This window comes from Pyxicephalus adspersus, chromosome 9 (genome assembly GCF_032062135.1).
Source record: "Pyxicephalus adspersus chromosome 9, UCB_Pads_2.0, whole genome shotgun sequence".
Classification (NCBI taxonomy): Eukaryota; Metazoa; Chordata; class Amphibia; order Anura; family Pyxicephalidae; genus Pyxicephalus; species Pyxicephalus adspersus.
Window position 1 is genome coordinate 23,537,481 of NC_092866.1, and position 20,433 is coordinate 23,557,913.

At 36.0% G+C, this 20,433-nt stretch overlaps 1 protein-coding gene across 7 annotated transcripts in view; it reads right to left on the reverse strand.

Annotated features, from left to right (window-relative positions):
- Positions 1–1,065: 1,065 nt before the first annotated feature.
- Positions 1,066–20,433, reverse strand: part of TENT4B (terminal nucleotidyltransferase 4B) — a 41,249-nt gene continuing 21,881 nt past the window's right edge. Inside the window, exons 11-13 of one of the 7 annotated variants that reach the window (XM_072422932.1) lie at positions 19,011–19,205; positions 14,853–14,901; positions 11,829–11,985 (exon numbers count right to left, since the gene is read on the reverse strand). In XM_072422932.1, the coding sequence (XP_072279033.1) occupies positions 11,972–11,985; positions 14,853–14,901; positions 19,011–19,205 (258 nt within the window). In that variant the 3' untranslated portion in view covers positions 11,829–11,971. Of the gene's footprint in view, positions 11,986–14,852; positions 14,902–15,161; positions 15,223–19,010; positions 19,206–19,385; positions 19,552–20,433 lie in introns of those variants that run through there. The other 6 variants (XM_072422933.1, XM_072422934.1, XM_072422931.1 and 3 more) reach the window with 6 other exon arrangements.

A 20,433-nucleotide genomic window follows, 5' to 3' on the forward strand; every position in this document is an offset into this window, starting at 1 on the left:
ATTAATTCTTCATTGTTATGGAATTGGGACTGTGGAGTACCTTCTTTCTCCTAAATAAATAAGAATGGAGCTTTTGCAGGACAGGGAGGATTTAAAAAGTGGCAATATTTAGACGTAAAGAAAAGTAGTATTAATGAATATCAGCAAATTAAATATTGAGAAATATTTAATTATCATTACTTTAGTTATTGTGCCACAGATTTCTTTAAAACATTTACGGTCATGTAACTACCACAACTCCCATCCTTCCAAAAGTTAGCAAAGAAAGAAGTAGAAATATGTCATTGTAATGAAGGAAGAGTGCAGAAAGAACATACGCCTCACTTGTATGGCAGCAAAGCCCACTAAGTATAGGTCTAGTAAAATAGATTTTAGGAAATAAATGGTTGAAAATGAATAGTAAAGCATAGGATGCAAGATGGCTAAAAATTGCAACTAAAAATTGCTGCTGCCCTGTTTGTCAATCTGGAGAGCTTTTTTTGTGAAAAAACACTTTGGGAGCTATTCAATAATTTTAATGGCCCCAGACTTTGGCTAAAATACCACATCGCTTTAACATTTTATTCAAGTCAGTGGGATGACCTACCAGTGAGATCACACACCATATTAACAAATCCGATTATTGTGCATGAAAAGGCTATACATACCCAGACCCTTTTCAATTTTGATCTTCCGCATTTGCTGTGGACATTTCAGTGAATATGCTAAAGTTTGACTTTCTTAAAAAAGGGACACCTAAAAGTGAATGCATAGGCAAACTTTCCTAGTCTGAGAAAAGGCATGGTAAGACCTATATTTAAATATAAGAAAAAGGAAAAGAATTAAGCTGTAATATCAGCTCTATGACACATTGCATGTTTGTTCATTAACTGAGAACCTAGAAATCACTAGCTTAAACTGAAAGAAAAAAAGTGCATACAACTGAACCACAGGGCACTAAAACTGCACCTGTGAATTTGCACATGTAATCAACAGTACACCAAGTCAAGTCAATAGAACATCAACATTTATACAAAACAATCATAAAACTGTAATTAAACATTAATAAAACAAATTCCAAAGGACACCAGTTAACGTAAACATTTATTCCTCCCCCAATCAGATTCACAAATTTTTCACAAAAGTATATCAACTCAAAATGAAATTAAAATTAGAACGAGTGATATACACAGATGAAATATACAGTAATAAAGCATTTCTGAAAGAAAAAGAAAATACAAAAGTTTAAATTTACATTGTATTTTTAGGCATAGACAAAGTTTTTAAGAAACAAAAACACACAAAACTTTATATGCATATATAATTTGATTTATATCAGTTTACCTTCAGTGTTACTAAGCTAGCACAGGAAAACTTTTTCCCCCTGCTAAATTTATGAAAACCATAAAAGTGAGGCAAACTGGAGATTCCAAAGGAATCAATATTATCTTCCCGCCAACACCACCACCTAAACATTCCAAAAAAATAGGATGGCTGCACTTGTTTTGGTGAGATTTCATGGTTTTGTAAAATAAAGCAATATCATTTGATAAGGTGCTATCCAAAGAAGATAAAAATATGCATATAGCTCTAATAATGGCATCTCAAAAATAAACCACTTTCTGTTCATGTAATGGAATATGAAACATTTGATATATGTGAATTCAACTGAAGTTTTCTTTAAAGTTCTTACAAACCTATAGGAGGAATTTTACATTTCAGGGTTTGGACTACTTGCAGGAACAAGTAAAAATAAAATATATATATTTCAGATTATGCTTATTTAATACAAAATCAGCAAGCCTGTCTTTAAATATGGTGAATTGTGTAGTAATTGGTTCAAGCCTCTACTTATATTGAATGAAAGCAGATAGTTGGAACCTTAATACAATAAAGAGTAAGACAGAAAAAAAAATGTAATACTAATATCTAAAAAACTGCTATATATTTAAGTTAATATTAAAAGCAAAATTGGTGAAATTTTATGATTGCTTTCAGGTCACTGGTAGCTTGCAAACAACAGTGGTGATCCCCCCCACATCTGGAACTAGACAACCAAGGCCCAACCATTATTCAGCTTTACAAATTCATTTAAAATAAGTCAGGAAAAAAATCGATTAGGAATACCTATACTGATCACTATAGTGTCCTTAATATTTATCATTTGGCTACAAAAAAAAAAAAAAAGGAAAAAAAAGGAATACCAAACTAATGTTGACTGATTGTCACACTACTTCCGCCCAAATAAAATTTTACATTTGAAATCTTTGAAGCATATACATTGCTTTACAAAATTATTCTGATCTTTGGCAATTTCTCAAGTTTATAGTTATTTGTGTTATTTTGATTTTAACGCAATACACATTATTAAAAACCAAACAATTGTGCTGTGGAACATTTTAGTTTGCACAGAAAGTAAATTGCCTAACAAAGAAATGCCTTATAACAGTTCTTCAGACGTTGAAGTAACTTCTTCCTAGGACCATTGCGAATTTTAAGGCAATAAAGTTCGACATTATCAACCTCAACAATTCTGTAACCCAAAAAGATAATTAATATTTACCACTCCTGCTGTATAGGCAACTAAATGAGGCTTCATTGCTAAGAAAATGTCCTACAAAGTCTGTCAAAAACAAACCCCTAAGGAGTCTTTGTTATTGTCAACCAAAAAAGAGCGGAGAACACAGTTTTCAGGTAGTTTATTTTCTGGGTTGATATTGACAACAGGTTGAACATAAGGGTAGTAGTAGTTAAAAAACTGAAAAAAGCATTGCAAATAAAGTTATGAATGCAAACAAAAGATACATAATATGGAAGTGCTTGAACGATCCAGTTGGCACTGCTGTATCAATTATCGGAACTATAAACTGGAGTTTGCTATAGAGCTGAAAACAATAAAACAACTGTGGGGGAAAGATTACTAATTTGACAAGGCATGGAGAAAAATGCCAAAAAGTGATGTGCTGTGTAAATAACATAGACCCAAAAAAAGGCTTTAAAGTTTGAGATCACTGCTGTTCAGAAATATTACTTTTTGCCCAAGTTGCAACATTGAAGTAGCTGAAAAACAAAGAATTTCACAATAACCCACTGAAAGCTCTTAATCTCAATCTGTCTAAAAACCTATGGCTGATAATAGAAGTCAAAATTCATCTTAACAAGGTGCAAGGGCAGTATGGACTTAAATTGTTGTAGAAGTGGCTCTATAAAAATAGTTAATGTAATAGTACCAACATTCAGGGATTACTCCTTTGACATGAAACAATACTGAATAAAAAATGTTGTGGAATAGAAAAATATCACAGAGAAGAAAAGATATTTCAAAGATCTATTTATACAGGTAAATAAAAAATCTTGTAACGTAGAGTTTTTAACTTAACATTGAAAATGTTCTAATATGGCAAAGGCATTAGCGGTGCCTGCATATATCTTCAAATGCCTTCCATAACTCCCTGAGAGTCCTGAATCTTGGGATGTTCATTTGTATAATGTGTAATGCTTTCCTGCATGGTCGAGAACTTTTCTTTAAATCAAATAATCTCCTATAATGGCAACTCAATGGGTAAGTGCACTACAGGTAAATGTGCACGAGATGGGACCTAAGATTTGGCACTCTTTTGGGAGCTGGAGACAATGTTTGAAATTGTCTTCATGTTATGGTCTTATCCATGATAGAATGTCATAGAAACAGCTGTGCTTTAAGGCAAACTAAGACATTTAGAGATACAGTTTTATAACTGTGATAATAAACTGGGGTAATTCTTTATTCTATTAATTTAAAAAGAAGCAGATCTTTTTCGGTAATATAGAATCAGATTTAACTTTTTTTACTATGTAGACTTCAATTTGCAGTAGTAATGGCTTGCTGATCTAAGATATTTCATGAATGTACCTCTATCAATTATGCCCTTTTACTAGTCAATTATAGAAATAGAAACAGATTTGATATGGAAGAGTTCAACAATCCTTCATAACTGTATCAGTATGGATAACCTACAGATAGTAAAATTATGCCATTAATACAATAGTACACAATTATTAGTATGCCACTACTATGGCGAGCCTAGAGATACCAAACTTGGATGAGAAGACTACAAATGATATCCTAAGACACACATCTAATCAGTATGTATATGTGCTGGCATACAACAACTTTGTCTTTGTTCTGACAAAAGCAAATTTCAGACGCATTAAATATCTAAAACAATACACACTTATGTATCTTTAGATCATCTACTATGAGAACTGATGTGTCTTAGCATTAGTGACAACACTCACTTGTGCTATCCCATCTAAATTCACAATCTTAAAAAAATATATATATATAGCATACTTGTGAGGTTCCCAAAATGAATGTAAAAAGTAAAACAATGTATTTTGTTAAATGAAGAATTTGGAAAATTTAAATGCAGCAAATGAAAAAAATAGTGCTAATTTGTTTTAAACTTCTGCTTTATAACTATGCTACCTGCAATTCCTATGAATAATATTTTTAGATACTTTGTATGTTGGCTACTTTTTGAAAATTCTTGTTGTCTGGCTGAACAAGGTTTCAACGTTTTGACCCTCCACTGGCACAACCTGCTACGTTCTTGTTTCAGCTTGGATAGATTTGAAATTTATTATCATAGTTAGGGTTGAAAAGGTGCTTTTATATTTATTGTATGTAATCAATTTTTGAGCCAACAGAGAGGATTTTATAACAACCTGTTTGAAGAAAAAAAAAAAATCTACTCACAGATGTCAGTAGCTCAAAGTGAATATTACACAAAAATCTGGTTGCCTAATCAAGATGTTAATGAACACCAACCTGCCTAAAAACTATGATAATACTAAAATTTATTTTTTCTTCCCCTAGAGCACTAGGAACTCCTTGTCTGAAACTTATTTGTAAAAACACATTTTATACATAGTAAAAACTGACAAACAGTTTAAAAACCTTAAGCTAGTAAATAAAGTAGAAACCACAATTCTAACTTTCCCTTAAAGCTGTAAGGCCAAATGTGGCAAAGTACCTAGCACTTTCTTAATGGAAGCCAATAATAGTAGTCCCAATATCGCTCAATACAGCTTCCTATATAGTGTTAGAACCATCTAGTAATCAAATCGAATATAGCAAGTCTTTTTAGGAACAGAGAAATTCGAGAATGGCCAACATGCTTACCTCTTCCCCTAGACAGCATGCTGTTTGGCCAGGGACAAATGATGCCTTTATTAGCCAGAAAGAAATAAGAAGGCTGTAATAACCTTTGTTGATCATACATTTTGTAAATGAATGACAAATTTTTTTGGGCAGCAAATGTTCTGTATTTTATTTGAAGTAGAAATGCATTTGTATTTTTGAGTCTTCAAAGAGTTATAGATTTCATAATAAACCAATATCTCATCTATATGTGTAAAAAAAAAAAAAAAAAAAAAGCAACTAGTTGCCAGGTTTTACTCTCCTGGAGGTACTTTCAAGCAACCAACAACTAATGACTATTGTCTTTTTCTTTAAGGACTCAGTGATGATGCCTACAGCAAAATGTATAGAAAAAAATTGTATTAAATTGCTGCATTTTTTTTTCAGATGAAGTTTTATCATTTGCCTCACAAGTACTTGCTGCCAACAATAGATCCAAAACTCTTTTCCAAATTCAATCCAAAATTGAAGAGTAAAAAAAAACTTAAGGTACGGCACACTAAAGTGTTACCATTCTTATCAAGAAATAAAACACCTTCAAAACAAGCCTTCATTCATGGTTTTAGATAAAGTAGGGATGGGTAGGGGTTATTTTATTGCTGCAAAAATATGTGTAACCTGACGTGTTTCAGAAAACATAAGTTCCAGAGGAACAGATAAAATACAAAATCTTATGCAGCATATAGCACACTTTGCTTTCAGAAGTTGAAGGGGTTTAAACATCTGTGTATATAAAGTCCATGCTTATCTTCAATTAATATTACAAAAAACATGGAGGTACCAAGTCACCTGTAAAGCATGCTGGCTTTTGTCAGATATCCATTAATATACAGTAGATCATCTCAAGGTTGAATCACTCTAGTTTGAAATGAGGATATGTAAAGAGACAAAAGTGCAGAAAATTTCTTTTGCATTGAAAAATTATTGAGCCCTCAAGAAAGTCACCACAAATGATCCAAATTTAGGGAAGGAATGGTAGATTAAGGATTATGAATGATAAATTGGAATATTCTTTTGCAAAACTTAAGGATTGAAAAAAAAAATAAAAATAAAAAAAGAAACCTAGGTACAAGTTCATAAAGAATGGAGATATACTTGCTTTTACAATGGTTGTAAGTAAGGAGTTTGAGTTTTTATCTTGTACATAACCTGAATAAAATTTATTGGCAACGAGTAGCAATACTAAAAAGCATTACATCTCTTACAGTAAAATATGACAATCCCCTCCATCCCACACTTCCTCTGATGTCCCCTGATTGTTTCCCCCTAGCCCCCTTGATTGGTACATAATGTTGTTCTGTACTCTTCTATAAAAAAAAAAAAAAAAAAAAGACAATTTTCACAGAACATTAGTTAATGTTTGTGATAAAGTTCTAGTTCTTTGAACATAATAAAATGTAATGGAACATATATATTTCGTTCTTGGGAGTTGTTAAGGAAGGCATAAAACTAATCTGCATGTGAGGCAAAAAAGCCAAGGCTCATAATACTGGGAGAAAACCTGCTTTAATGGTACTTGCAAATATATTAAAAGAACAATACTAACTTTACAAAACTACAATGATACTGAAGTTTGAAAAAAGCAGTGCAGTATTTAATTTAAACTATAGAAAATGTAATGCACTTGCTAAAATTTAAAGCCTAGTAAGCAACACATTTGTCCAGGCAAGATGTTTTTTTTTTTAATCGAGATCTCACGTAAATGGTTTTACAGCATTATATGTGCCTGGATCTTGGTGGTTCTAAATACTTACAGTAAAATGACTTTGTGGACTTTACTATAGCTTTATTTCATAAAACACATTCATAATTAATGAAGAGTGGGTATGGAGACATTATTGCGCCATCTTCTATCGTCAACTATCATCTTCTATCGTCAACTATCCTTACACAAAGCTTAGAAAAAAAAAGTGGGCAGAGGTGGAATTTACCTATCTAGCTAGATCTATGAAATGAACTAAAGAAGGCAAAACAGCAGATAAGTATACATCAAACTCCAGCCCTCAGGTCAGTAGTTTGTTCGGGACTAATGCCCCCTGGCCGTTCTGGTCTAATGCCGGCCGGCAACCCGCGGCTCCAGAGCCGCGGGTTGCCGGGAGCAATTAGGCCAGAACAAACTACCGGAGCCGCATACAGCTCTTGAGCCTCCTCTTGCTGTGGCTCCCTGAAGGGAATTCCCTCTCCCCGCAATGCATACGGAGGAGAAGGAATGTCCCTCATTTATAACAGTGATGGAAGTGTTAAAAGCGGTCAGGGTAAATAGGGAACATTCCCTCTCCTACATATGCATTGCGGAGGAGAGGGAATTCCCTTGACGGGGAGTTCCTGGTGGGGGGGCTGAGCCATTACGGCTGGACTCAGAGTCTGGCCTAGTGTGCTCCTGCGTACCCCTGAATTGGCCTAGTGGTCAAAAAAGTTTGAGGACCCCTGATCTTAAAAAAAAAAAAAAAAAGTCGTTTAATAATTAAAACAGAATGGATATTCATAAACACAGCAAATACTGAAATTATACATTTGATTTTATAGTTGACGTGAAGCTCATCTTCCTTTAAAAAGTATCCCTGTGTATCTGCCTGAAAAATTTGGTAATTTGGAACTCCCAAGTAAGCAGAAATGTAAAATAAAAATCTTTAAGTTGCTTGATGGCACAAAGAAAAAAGTTGCATTTTCCTAAATGAGCAGGTAAGTTGCGGCTTACATAACCTTATGCAGGAGTTCCCTTCTTTTTTTGTGATCTTTTTATGCTGCAAGCATAAACCAAGTAATAACATTTCGGACCAGTTTACAAAAACACAAATATGAATTCTTCATACATTAACACATTGGGTTAAAATGCATAAACAAATATTTTTTATGTATGTTGGCTAAAGTCAACAAACGGGCCTCCAAACTGTTTCATAACATACATCAAGGCATTTGCCCAGAGTTAAACATCATTAAAAATATTAGGTAACTGCACATCATCCATTAGTATGAATTTTAATGAACTGGTATGAACAAGCTTCTTGGGGCTCTTTGCTTCAGTGTCTTAATTGCTAACAAGTATGTGAAGATGCCTTGCCATTCCACCCTCCATACAGGTCTTTAGCAATGCCACCTAGAAGAGGTTATATCCAATAAGCTGCTGAATATCTCTGGATATACATATGTATGAGCCAATAACATAAGGTACATGTTTTGTTTTGAAGGTTTTCATCAAATATTCTATCACATGAAAGGAATTACAAAAAAAAATACACATCCTTACAAGACTTGTAATGTTTGAAGAAAATACAATTTTTCCCCAATTTATTCTATCTACTGTGAAGCTGTAATATATCCAATTCATAAGTAGCACTCATGAAAAGGGTTTGCCTGGGGCATACATGAACCTAGACAAAACAAATTGATAATATTGTAGCAATTTAAGAATGAACCCCGATTATTGCAGGTTTAATAAAGTGTCACATGACAAAGCCTATATTGGCTAGTGGTACCTCAATAAAAAAGGCCTTATAATAAAATTAAAAAAAAATCATAGGAACTCTAAAGAAAATCACTAGAATACTTGAAACAGTGAATGACCTCACACAAACAATAAATCCATATTTTAAAGATGTAAAATGTTATTTGACACAGAATTTTTGCTTAGGTTTCAGTTAATCAAAATTACTGTACACTGCTGAAGACTCAGAGGAACATGTAATGAAAAACATAACAGTCAAAAAAAAAAAAAAAAAAATCACAAAAGCTACTAGAAAAATTAAAGCATTGCATCGAGGCACCTACACACAACAAAACCATGTGATGAAGTCAAAAGGGGGAAAAAAAGCCACTGTAGAAATACTTGAGATGGTATTGTCAACTGTCTTAAAAAGGTATCCTTCCTAATATTTTCCTTTACTACCTTGTGATTTATAACGCTGACAAGGATTCGGTCACTGAATCATTAAGGCATATGGGTAATACATTTGTTTTGTATCCAAAATATTGAATACAGAGTGATATTACCTTAGTGCTCTAAAAGAACCACCAACTCATTTACTTGTTCAGCTTGAGCTATCGAGCTACATAAATACCGAAGGAAAGGAGGCCAACCAAAATGTAAAAAAGGTACCTCAAAGTACCACCTTAGGGTTTCCCAACCAGGGTTCCTTCAGAGGTTGTACTAGGGGAACAATAAGCAATAGGCCTCTCAGGTCAGTTTTTACTGACACCAATGATCTTTTTGACATCTGTAAGGGTGACATCCTTCCCATTGAGCACCACACACTAATGCACTGTGAGCTGTGGATATAGTAATTATAGCAGGGGCTCCCCCAAGACCTGAAAGTCATTTCAAGGGCTCCACCATGTGAAAAAGGTTGAGTAACTCTAACCTAGTGACTTAATCCAAATATATGTTTTCAGTATGTCCGATTTGACAAATTTAACATTTTAGTCATGTTCATAATAAAAAATAAATATGTACACATTACACACCAACTTTCCCCCTAACCTAAACCTGAAATGAAACCCTTGACCCAAAACTAAGGTAGTGTGTTAAGTGGGCATGTTTATTACAGATGGGTCTTGGTGGAAATGTTCTACAGCAAGCAGCACATATGCGGATCAGTGTACAAACTGGTAGGTTCAAGGAGGATGACACAACTGGAGAATCTGCAAATACTTAGCACTGGCAGCAAAGTGTATTTCTGCTCTAAATATCCCAAATAAAAAACATACCTTTTATTTAAACCTAAAAGACAGCCTGTAACTTAACATAAACACGACCTTGTGAAGTCTGAAACACTGCTAATGGCTGGCAACTGCAATAAAAGGGCTAGTAAACTAATTTCTTCAGATGGCTAAATTTTCACCTTTCATCCTTTTCGGTGCTGCAGCCTCTGTCTTGCAGGCCATAAAACTGAAACACAGGAATTGGATATCAAAATATTTAAAAATTGATAATGGACCCCAGAGTTTTTAATCTTCAAAAAAGACAGGTCACAGATGGCAGCTCACATCATTCATTTTTTTTCTTTTCTCCTTATTTTGCATCATGTTAATATTTTAATGAGGGAAGCTCAAATCAGTGGGATAGAAAAGGTCAGACATGTATGCATTAATACTATTTCATAACAAAATAAAAACAGAAATAAATTATTCCTAAGTGTAATCAGAAGCCCTTGTGTTTAGCTGAGTAACTTCACCAGAGCTGGATCAACAAAGCAAACTTATGCAGGGGCCTAACACTAAGTCAGTTTGTGTTTATTGGAAAGAATATGCCAGTATAAACCATGCCAATAAGGCAGCCTCTTCTGTGCCCACTGCAATCATTATAATTGTCAATTGAAAAGGTTGGGGGGGGACAATTCTTAGGCTCCATTCTGCTTTGATCCATCTCTGAGCTACACAATTTACATACAGGAATGCAGCAGGAACAAGTAACAGTTTATATTTCATCAAGAATATATCCACAAGTGAGAATTTCCCTTCCACAACAGCAGTATTTCAAGCACTCAAAATACAGACTTAATAACAGAACACACATTTACTCTATACATGGGAAGTTCCTCTGAAGTTGAGAATAGGTTTTTACAATTTGTAGGCAAGAGATAAAAAGGTTGCTGAAATGATTTGGTGCATAAACCAACAGAAATTTATCTTGGGCAAGAAAATTCTTAAACACTACTGTGAAATGCAATTAATCCGGCTGCCATCCTTTACAGATTGAAGGTTGTCCTGGCTTTATAGCAACCTGTAGTATATCCGTATGTTATGCTTTCCCTGGCAAACACCATATGGGATAAACTGTATTACAAATACGAACTGCAAATACCAGTCTAGATTCAAAAGCCGCAAATCAACTCCAATGAAAACTGTAATGAAAAACTTAATTCTGGATAGGTACTTATGTGCTTAATCAGCTGCCTCTGGGTACCTGTGTTTAAGCAATTTGCCATTTTAGGCATAAAAAAATAAATAGAAGGAAACCACCAAGCAAGATTATTCTTTTTTTTTTTTTTATAAAGGGAAGGGTGGGGGGGACCAGAAACAATTTAATCTCAATGCAAGTTATGAACACACAGACATGGAGAGATCACCCCAAACTGGTCTGATTTTCCTTAAAGTTTTTATGTAAAAAGCAAATGCACTGATACAAAAGTGCAATATCAGATACTGTTGTATGTACAATAAAACAGTACAATATTGAAAATAATTAAAAAAAACATGCAGGAATAAAGTTCCCAGGAAAGGAGAGGTGTTTTGCAAATTGCACCCCTTCTGAAATAGTTTTGTCATTTTGTTTTTTTTTGTTTTTTTTACATTTCTACCCAAAACCCTTGATTTCAGTCATAGAAATCAGCACCATGGTGCCGACAGAAGTGCAAATATGTTTTATACCCTCCATGTATGTTAACAAATGAGCAGCCATTTTTGATTTTTTTTTTTTTTTTTGTTTTTTTGAGATTTTATCTTTTGAGATTTTTTTTTTTTCCTGTTGGAAATCTTCATGATCCATTTCCGTGGCTAGCTGGGAAAAAAAAATAAAATGAAAACAAGTCAGTTTTAAATGTTTATAAGCTTCTGGGAAGGTTATGAACAAGGAATATGAACAAAGTTTGTTGATATTTTGTTCTGTTGCGGCACATTAAGGAAGGAGCTTTTAGTCCAGCCCAGATCAGCTATCTGCACAGGTCTGTTTCCCGCTTGTGCTTGCGTTTCTTGCTGTGGAAGTGCTGGTGCTGTGCTTTGCCGCTTTGAATATGCCGGCTTGGCACAGATGTGCCTTGGCCTATGTTGGGAGGAGTCTGGAAGCTTTTGCTGGACGACGTTGAACGGAAAAGTCTAGCAGTGCCGTGCTGAAAAAAGAAAATACTAGGTTTATGTTTTTACTCAAAAGCAGAAATTTGTATTTCACAGCATTAAAAATGTATCACGACAGAAGTTCAATATTGGTTACCAATTTAATGCATGTAGGCTATACACTAAAAATAAAAAACCCCTAGCTAGTGAAAAGTAGTAAACACCTCCTTATACTTGTTCAATTGGCAGTGGCATGCCATGGTAACAGAGTAATGCCATGTTAACAGAGTAATGGCTATCTTGGCACCCAAGGCTAGTAAATTAAAGAGGGAGGGGGGAGCTAATTAAAAAGCAGATTTCCAATTTTGTAGAAACTGTTGAGAATATTTTGTGGGGAAATGCAGGTTATCATACAGTTACCTGCATTATACAAATGGGTCATGAAGTGTGGTCTGCAGTTTGTGTAGCTTAGAAAATGTAAAGTAGACACCAAATTGATATATGATGTAATGGTGAAATATTTGACATGAACCAAAGCCAATAAAGCTTCCTAAAGGCGAGACCTTGTAGCAGAATGTCACAAATCAGTTCTAGCTGTCTAATAGGAAGAACACATGAGGTCCCTTCTATTGTGTAAAACCCTTCAATACTACCAAAGTGAAGGCAACACATCTAAGGGCATTACTAGGAAAGCCTACAACCTGTTCTGAGTAGGCAATGTATGGAAGCCCTGTCCTGTGCACAAGTAGCACTGTTACTGGTTACAACAGCACTGCTAATTTGAGCACTAGGCAGCATTGTCAAACTGTTGAAGACCCGCAGATTAAGGAAGAAAATCTGTTAAGGTCTAGTTTAAGTACATAAAGGTTCCCTGCAACGCCATGCATGTAATCAGTCTAACATTAGGATCCTAAACACAGAAAGAACAGAATAGGCATAATGACTTCACATTCCATTGTACCTAAATCACCAGGTTGGAGGAGGTCAGTGCCTTTTATATCCATTTACCTTACCCAGGATTACAATCAGCTCTCTTTACTGCAATTTGCGATTTTTTTTCATGAAAGCAGCCATTACCAGGAAAAATTATCACACAAAACAAGGGCAGTACAGAAACTCCACCTTATTTTATAGAATAGCAGAAAACTGCACAGAGGATATGACCTAACGCCCCCCCCCACCCCTACAGCAATATATCACAGGACCCTACTACCTCCAACTTTCTCTTCTCCCACCCCCCAAGTACACTGTTGATCACCTAAATCTGGCTACCTCATCACTTACTTCCTACACCAGCGTTATATATACACACCAGGATTTAGAATGAACCAAGACTGCAAGAGGCAGCTTGTGGCTTCAATCCTAAAACTATCCCAGCATTTGCTGTCCACCTATTTGTTTACTTCAACTGACACAGAAGGAGGAGCCAAGGAACAGATTTGTGAAAGGGCGGTGGCTCCAAAAATACCAAAACCAATAGACCAGCATTAAAGCCAGAGTAATTTTCAGAATAATGGAAAGAAGGGACACATACAGTAATGTGTTCCTCTAGCACAGAAAACAGTGTTGAAAGTGTGCAGAAAAAAAAAAAAAAAACCACACACACACACAAACAATTAAAACAAATGAATCATCATCATCATCTTTAGGAGTCCATACACTCAATTATGTACTGTATAGCTGTTCCCATTTCAAAAGATGTTTAGTGATGAGGTCACTTCATCGGACAAGGTTTGGCCAACCCTGGGACTGGTCACTTACCCATAGGATTCAGCAGTTTGCAAGATACTTTGAAATTCAGTGCTTTTTTAGGCAATGAGTAGGGTAGCAAAAGGTAGATATAGTCTTTGGTTCTTTTGACAATACCCATTTAAAGTATTTAGGAAGTGTTAAGTGCAAATTTACCCCATTGATACTTGCAAGATATTTATAAGATTTTAAATATATGACATTGTTACAGAATTCCTCGATCTGTTATTATATTTGTCTTCTATACCCTCTGCATAGCAGTGTGTTCAGGCTCAGAGAGGACAGAGCACGCAGACATCAGCGAGTTGACATCAGTGAGTGAGCTTCATTATCTAATCACATCTGAACATGCAGCATTGTTTGACTGAAGGAAAATGTTAATCAGTAGAAAGAGGATAAACAGCCTGCAAGGGCACTAATAGAACTTGCTAAGGCTACATACACACGTGCAATGGGCTCAGGGCTGATATCGGACCGGAATCTGGTGTGTGTACAGTGCTCGTCCACGGATGATGAGCAATCGTAAAAGTGAAGGGGAGAGAGGTCAGCGGGGTGCAGCTCTGTTTTTCTGTCCCCTTTTCTTACCATACAGCAGAACAGGGCTGTATGTACAGCGCTCGTTCATGCATTGTACAGTCGTTTGTTGTTGGAAAGGATCATGAAAGATCCTTTCCAACGACAATTATTGCACATGTGTTTGTAGCCTAACTGTATCAAAACTTGTGCCCAGTTCAGACAGACTTTTTTTTAGTTCCACTTATAAACTTGCATGATGAGCCGGGTGACTATAATGCAGAAGGACATTGCCTGCCCCTTTCTGCAAATGTGTCTTACCGGCCTGATCGCTCTGGGATTCTGACATCAAAACTGAGCTACGCATTGCTGCTGCAATGAATGAACCTCATCCTGGCACTGGTCGTTAAGAGTAATGGGAAAGAAGATGGATGGAACATGGATAAGAGTCACACAGATTTAGTTCTGGGTTAACTACTTAAGCATTTTTTACATTTGTGCTTTAAAGCCTACACTAGTCACATGTAAATCTATGCCATCTGCAAAAAGCTACTTTAGGTAAAACAAAAGGGAGCCAGATTAAAAAAAAGTAAAGACCTAAATTTAACTTCACAAATACACAAAATCTTTAGAAAATAAAAATATAAAATACAGTTCCTACCTCCCCTGCCCTTTTCTCCTGGTCCTCTCCAAAACCACAGCTCTCTGTTCTGGGTTTGTAGGAAAGCAATAGAAGCAAAGAATTAAAAGAACTATAAAGATCTAATGACCTGCATCACTACACTGATGTCCTACTCATGTTCTGTAGACGCTCTACCTATAGAAGGGCAGGACAATGTCAATGACTGCACATTTAAAATACCACCCTTAAAGAATGTCATAGTCACAGCAACAAGATCATCAATATTGGCTCAAGACACACTATTCTTTAGTTCTTTATGTCTTGCTAATTAACAACCTGCATTCATACCTTTCTATCATTATCTACTTCACTGGCCAGGTTTTTTCCTTCATGTTCAAGGGTGGCAACGCTAAAGGGAAATTATAATGGGATTTAATATTTTTAGTTGCAAGTTTACAAACATATTTATATATTTTTTAATTGTACAATAATCCACAAAAATACATTGCATGTAGTAACATGACAAGGTGTACAAAGCATGCTGGGCTTTCTAAGGTCTGTAGAGATTCCTTGCTTAAAAATTGCCTGGATGAAATGACAAGTTAAAAAGCTCCTCAAACGCATAATTTTGCTGCATTTAATGTATATTTTGATCTCTAGTAATTGAAGTCTCTTCACACAGCAGACAAGTGAATAATCTTTTAGATAAGCATGACACCTGCCATCTGCTGGTTGCAAGTGGCACTTACTAGAAATTTCATATAAAAGGCAGTTATGAAATATTACATTTTATATTTTTCTAGTATGTGCCACTTGCAACCAGCAGATGCTAAAAGAAAAAACTTGCTGCTCACCAACACTAACAGATTTCAAGAAGTGGACATCAGGCTTTTTGGTGTATTTTCACAACAGTTTTAATACGAATACGCCCGTATTGCGAATGCGGTGGCAATACTTCTGAAGTCAGCGATTCAAGAGCCTCTAGACAGGAACTTAAGGGTCACTCCCTTAGACTTAATACCGCGGAAGATAAGCTTTTGTCTGTGGGGGATGAGCTTGCATGCGCCCAGGGTGCCATAACCACTATGAGCAAACACATTGACATACTTAACTGAAAAACTAGATGGGCTTGAAAATTATAACAGAAGGAATAACCTCCGCATTATTGGGGTGCCTGAGACGTTTACACAGGGTCAACTACATGAACCGTGTTCTGTGACCATTCCTACACAATTGGTGATCCCTCAGCCATCACAGTTGATTGAGCCCATAGGCCAGGACAATAATAATCCATGACCAGTAATCGTCCGATACCAAGATTACACAGACAGATCAAACATTTTACAGACATAAAAAAATAGTCGTGAGCTAGCACTAGCACTGTGATATTTGCAGACTACTCAGTAGAAGTTTCCTATCTGAGGTATTGGTTTCATCCCAAGATGAGTGGCACAGAGCACCGGCATTGCCTAAATTAGCAACATCCACTGATTCTTCCAAAAAATTGGATCGTGTGCCTAAAACCCCTTGTGCCCAACACCAATCCCACAGGGACAGATCAAGGATGAAGAATAGACAAAGACTCGATTTTCCCTTACTCTACTAGCGGCTTTGGGACTGTTGTTGTTTCTGATTTTTACAGGCGTGAAATGTACTTCATCCACTGGATATTAGCTCCCGAGTGTGGAACCACACCGAATATTGTTGGACTGTTTCCTTTTCATGAGGAAAAAAGTAATTTGCCTACATTCAATATTTTTTAGGTTATACCCTACCGTACTGCCCACTGTTCTATCCCATTTCCATTTAGCTATCTTGAATTGTTTTTTTCTGCTAAATTGAAATATCGCTGTATGGAATTTTCAAGGGGGGGTGGAATCTACCTTGGTCCTGGACTGCTGATCGTCTGCAATTTTTTTATGTCTTATGGTAGACATTTGACTATCGCTGTTGGGAACTACGTACAAATGTTTTCTGTGTCCAGGCCAGTATGAGCATGTGGACTGCTGATTTGGTGATTGAACTAATGTGGTTAATCGTGTATGTTACAAACATTTTTGCCAGGTTTGATCTCACCTACTCAGGTGGGGTTTATTCGGAGCTGGTCTGCGGTGACCAATATTTGCAGAGTTTTAACAGTACTCAAATATGCTAAGCAACACCCTATGTCTGATTTAGCCATCATAAGTATTGACACTGAGAAAGCGTTCGTTAACATATATATTCCTTGGCTATTTCAAACTCATCGAACGTTTTATAATCTGCTGACGGCAATGTACTCGGATCCTCAAACTAGAATCACTACTCCAGGTTTTCTGTCCAATCCCATTCCTCTTGAGCAGGACACGAGACAAGGCTGCCCTTTATCCTCACTTTAGTTTAATTTAGCAATTGAACCGCTAATCCGATATATTAAAATAACAGTGACATACTGCATTGGATTGAGTTCCATAATGTAACTCATTTTTTGTGGACGATATTCTGGTATTTACGTCCAATCCAGCACAGGATATCCCGGCAGCGCAGACTATACCTACTTAGTTTGGGGGAAGTAGCTGGTCTCAAAATACATTTCTCAAAAAGTGACTGCCCAGTACTGCCCGGTGAGCAGTAAAAGGTATAAATACGGTAATGATTTTTTTTATGCGAGAACCTCTTCAAGCTGAACGCACAAGAGGCGCACCCTTTATATTATGTTCAATTTTTGTAGATCACGTATATCGGACCCTGAAAGATTGACTGATTGAGATAGAGTTATTAATTTAATAGCTACTACACCACCATCTAATGCCCCTTTATACCTTCGTTCGCAAGCCTTATATCTTAAGCCATTTGCAAACTCGAATGTATGCGAGAGATTTTGATATACTTGATTTAGCGGATAAAATAGTACAGGGGGACCCAATGAAAACTGGAGAGAAACCCAATATGCCATCGTTATTCCACATGGCATAATCTTCGTTTTCCTTGAGGTCTTCGATATAGTGGGACATGGGACTCTTGGCGAAGGTAATCGTAAGATGAAGGGAATTCATTTCAGTAGATATATTGTTTCACAAATTGCTGTTTTCTCAAGATCGGTTCATTCCCTCCCCTCCTTTTCTATCCCTACTTTTGAATCATGTGTATACTGACATCTTTTCTCTTTGTTATAAATAAAACATAGAATAAGAACGAATAAAACAAAAAGCACAAAAAAGGAAAGGAAAATGGTGGACAATTGTAACAGACAGGATACATTGCAGTCTTATCTATGACAATTTTTGCACTACTGTACTGTACTGGTTTTGTAGCCAGTTTTTTTTTTTTTTTGGTATTTGGCAGCCTCTTATTGACAAGGCATATCCTTATATACCCTACCAACATTTTCTTACAGTTCACACAACAAAAGGCAGTTTCTAAATTTGGCTAGTAGTTTTTTTTTTATGTTTATGGAGAAAACTGTATATTTTAGTTAAATTACCAAACTTAAGCTTGGTCTACCACATTTATTGCTTTTATTACCTATTGTAGCATACGAGTGAAAAGTAGGACCAACACTGGAGTTATTGCATTGAAACTATTATGCAAAGAACGAACAAGTGTGCTCCTACTGAAAACTACTACAATTTCCTGACAGTTTTTTTAGGACTTTAAATTTAGAGTCAGTGATGCAGCCACTGGCATAGCATGGCTGAACAAATTCTACTAACAGCACCTAAAATCTGTTTGATTAGTGCTTATAGGAGCACAACTAAGCTGCATATCTGCTACTGGATATATATCTATATATCAAATGTATATAAATCTGTTAAAAATGGATGGAAAAGTTACCTTTTGACCCTGCCAGACATACAGAGAGCATAAAACTTCCAGCGCTACCTATGCTGGCTTATCAGTATTGTCCTTGGCTCTCCCTGTGGACTACATAACACCATAATATCAAAACGGAAAAGGAGGTGTTGCTCTGTAGTCCTGAAACAGTTACTGACTGAAAGTGACAATGTGCCTCCACTATAGATACAGTATAGTGAATGCTAATGCAGTAATCACATCTAAAGACTGTTATTGCCCTTTGGAAAATAGGAAAAGGTCTCAAGGATCAATAATGTTTAAACTAAAAACCTATTTCATGTGTTTACGATGAACAAATGTAAATATCCAATTTTAATACACCTATACCAAATGTTCCTAGCTAATCAAAATTATTCAGCATACCTGAGCTTTGTTGTTGCTGTTTGAAGAACTTATACTCTGGTTAGGTTGTGGTTTGCTGATGGGTTGTGTTGAGCTGGTGCAGGATTCCTGAGCGCCCATCCGACTATCGTTTGCTTGACGACAACTTGGCTGCTTTGATGTCTTGAATGGGGTTCCGTCTGAGTCCTGAATGCATAGACGTTTAATGACTTTCTTCTACGGGAGACACGTGGTGTGTCATGCAAGGAGATTTGACGCTGCTGGTTATGCAGCAGCTCTCAAAACAGTACACAACTTCTAATGCCATAACATGCAAGACGCTGCTTGACTACCTTTCCTAAATTTAAAAAGTTTTAAAGGGGTTGTCCAGCTTCAAAAATGGTCTAATAGAATTGATCATTTTGTTAATATTTTTATTAGATGTTTTTAAGGAAACAGACATGGATCTGCTGTGTTTCTTTCAAAAATAGCTGAAGAGTTGACTTTGGGAACATGCGGATTTTTCTTATTCCTAAAAATCATAACTGCGAGTCTCCACAACAGCACCACTGCCATCGCTTCCCTGAGATCAGGACAGGAAAATGTAAGTTACACCATTCTATTGCTAGTGAATTCCAAATAATTAAACAGGAACTGCTACAATTCAATGCTAAAATGCCAACTCTCACCTTAACCTCCTGGGCAGTTCATTTCTGTTTGTATTTCTGTCTGAAAGGGGTACATTGTTTTTCATGAAAATTTATTTTACAGCATAATAGTATAAGTATAATAAAGTTTGAAACACAAAATCATAAAAAAATAAATTATATAAATTAAAAAAAATATTAAACTTTGACATGATTTTGTGTTTTAATCTTTGTTATATTCATACTATTATAATAAACAGTAAAATAAATTTCAAATAAATCAAGTGTATTGCATTCAATACAGTTATTTTGTATTGAATGCAATACAAAATAACTTGAAATTGCCGCCGAGCCCCTAGCAATGGCTGTACGCACCAACGTCACCGTGATTTCCCGGGGAACAGATCAGACGAAAAGGGCGGGGCCAGAGGATGGCAGGACGCAGATGGGACCAGGTAAGGGTTTATTTTTTACTTTTTTTTTTTAAGCTACCCCGAGTGTGGCTCAGGTTTACAGCTATCAGCAGGTTTTTTTTTTTACCACAAGCCACACTCTGGCTTATCGCTCGGGAGGTTTATTCTTATCCTTCTTAAAAGCAGTTTCCCCCTTCTTACCCTTAAAAGCAAATTTACTGAATGCAGCTTGTTTTCTAAAAACTTTTGGCAATATTTTCATTAGTATAGCTTCGGCTATTTTTATAATATTCAGATTAGTACAGCACCTGCTTTATCAAAGCTCTATCTCCCTCATACTGCCCTTCAAATGAAGGCTGAGCTTGTGAAAAGGCAAAAAAATTGAATATGGCAAGTGCCTCAAGT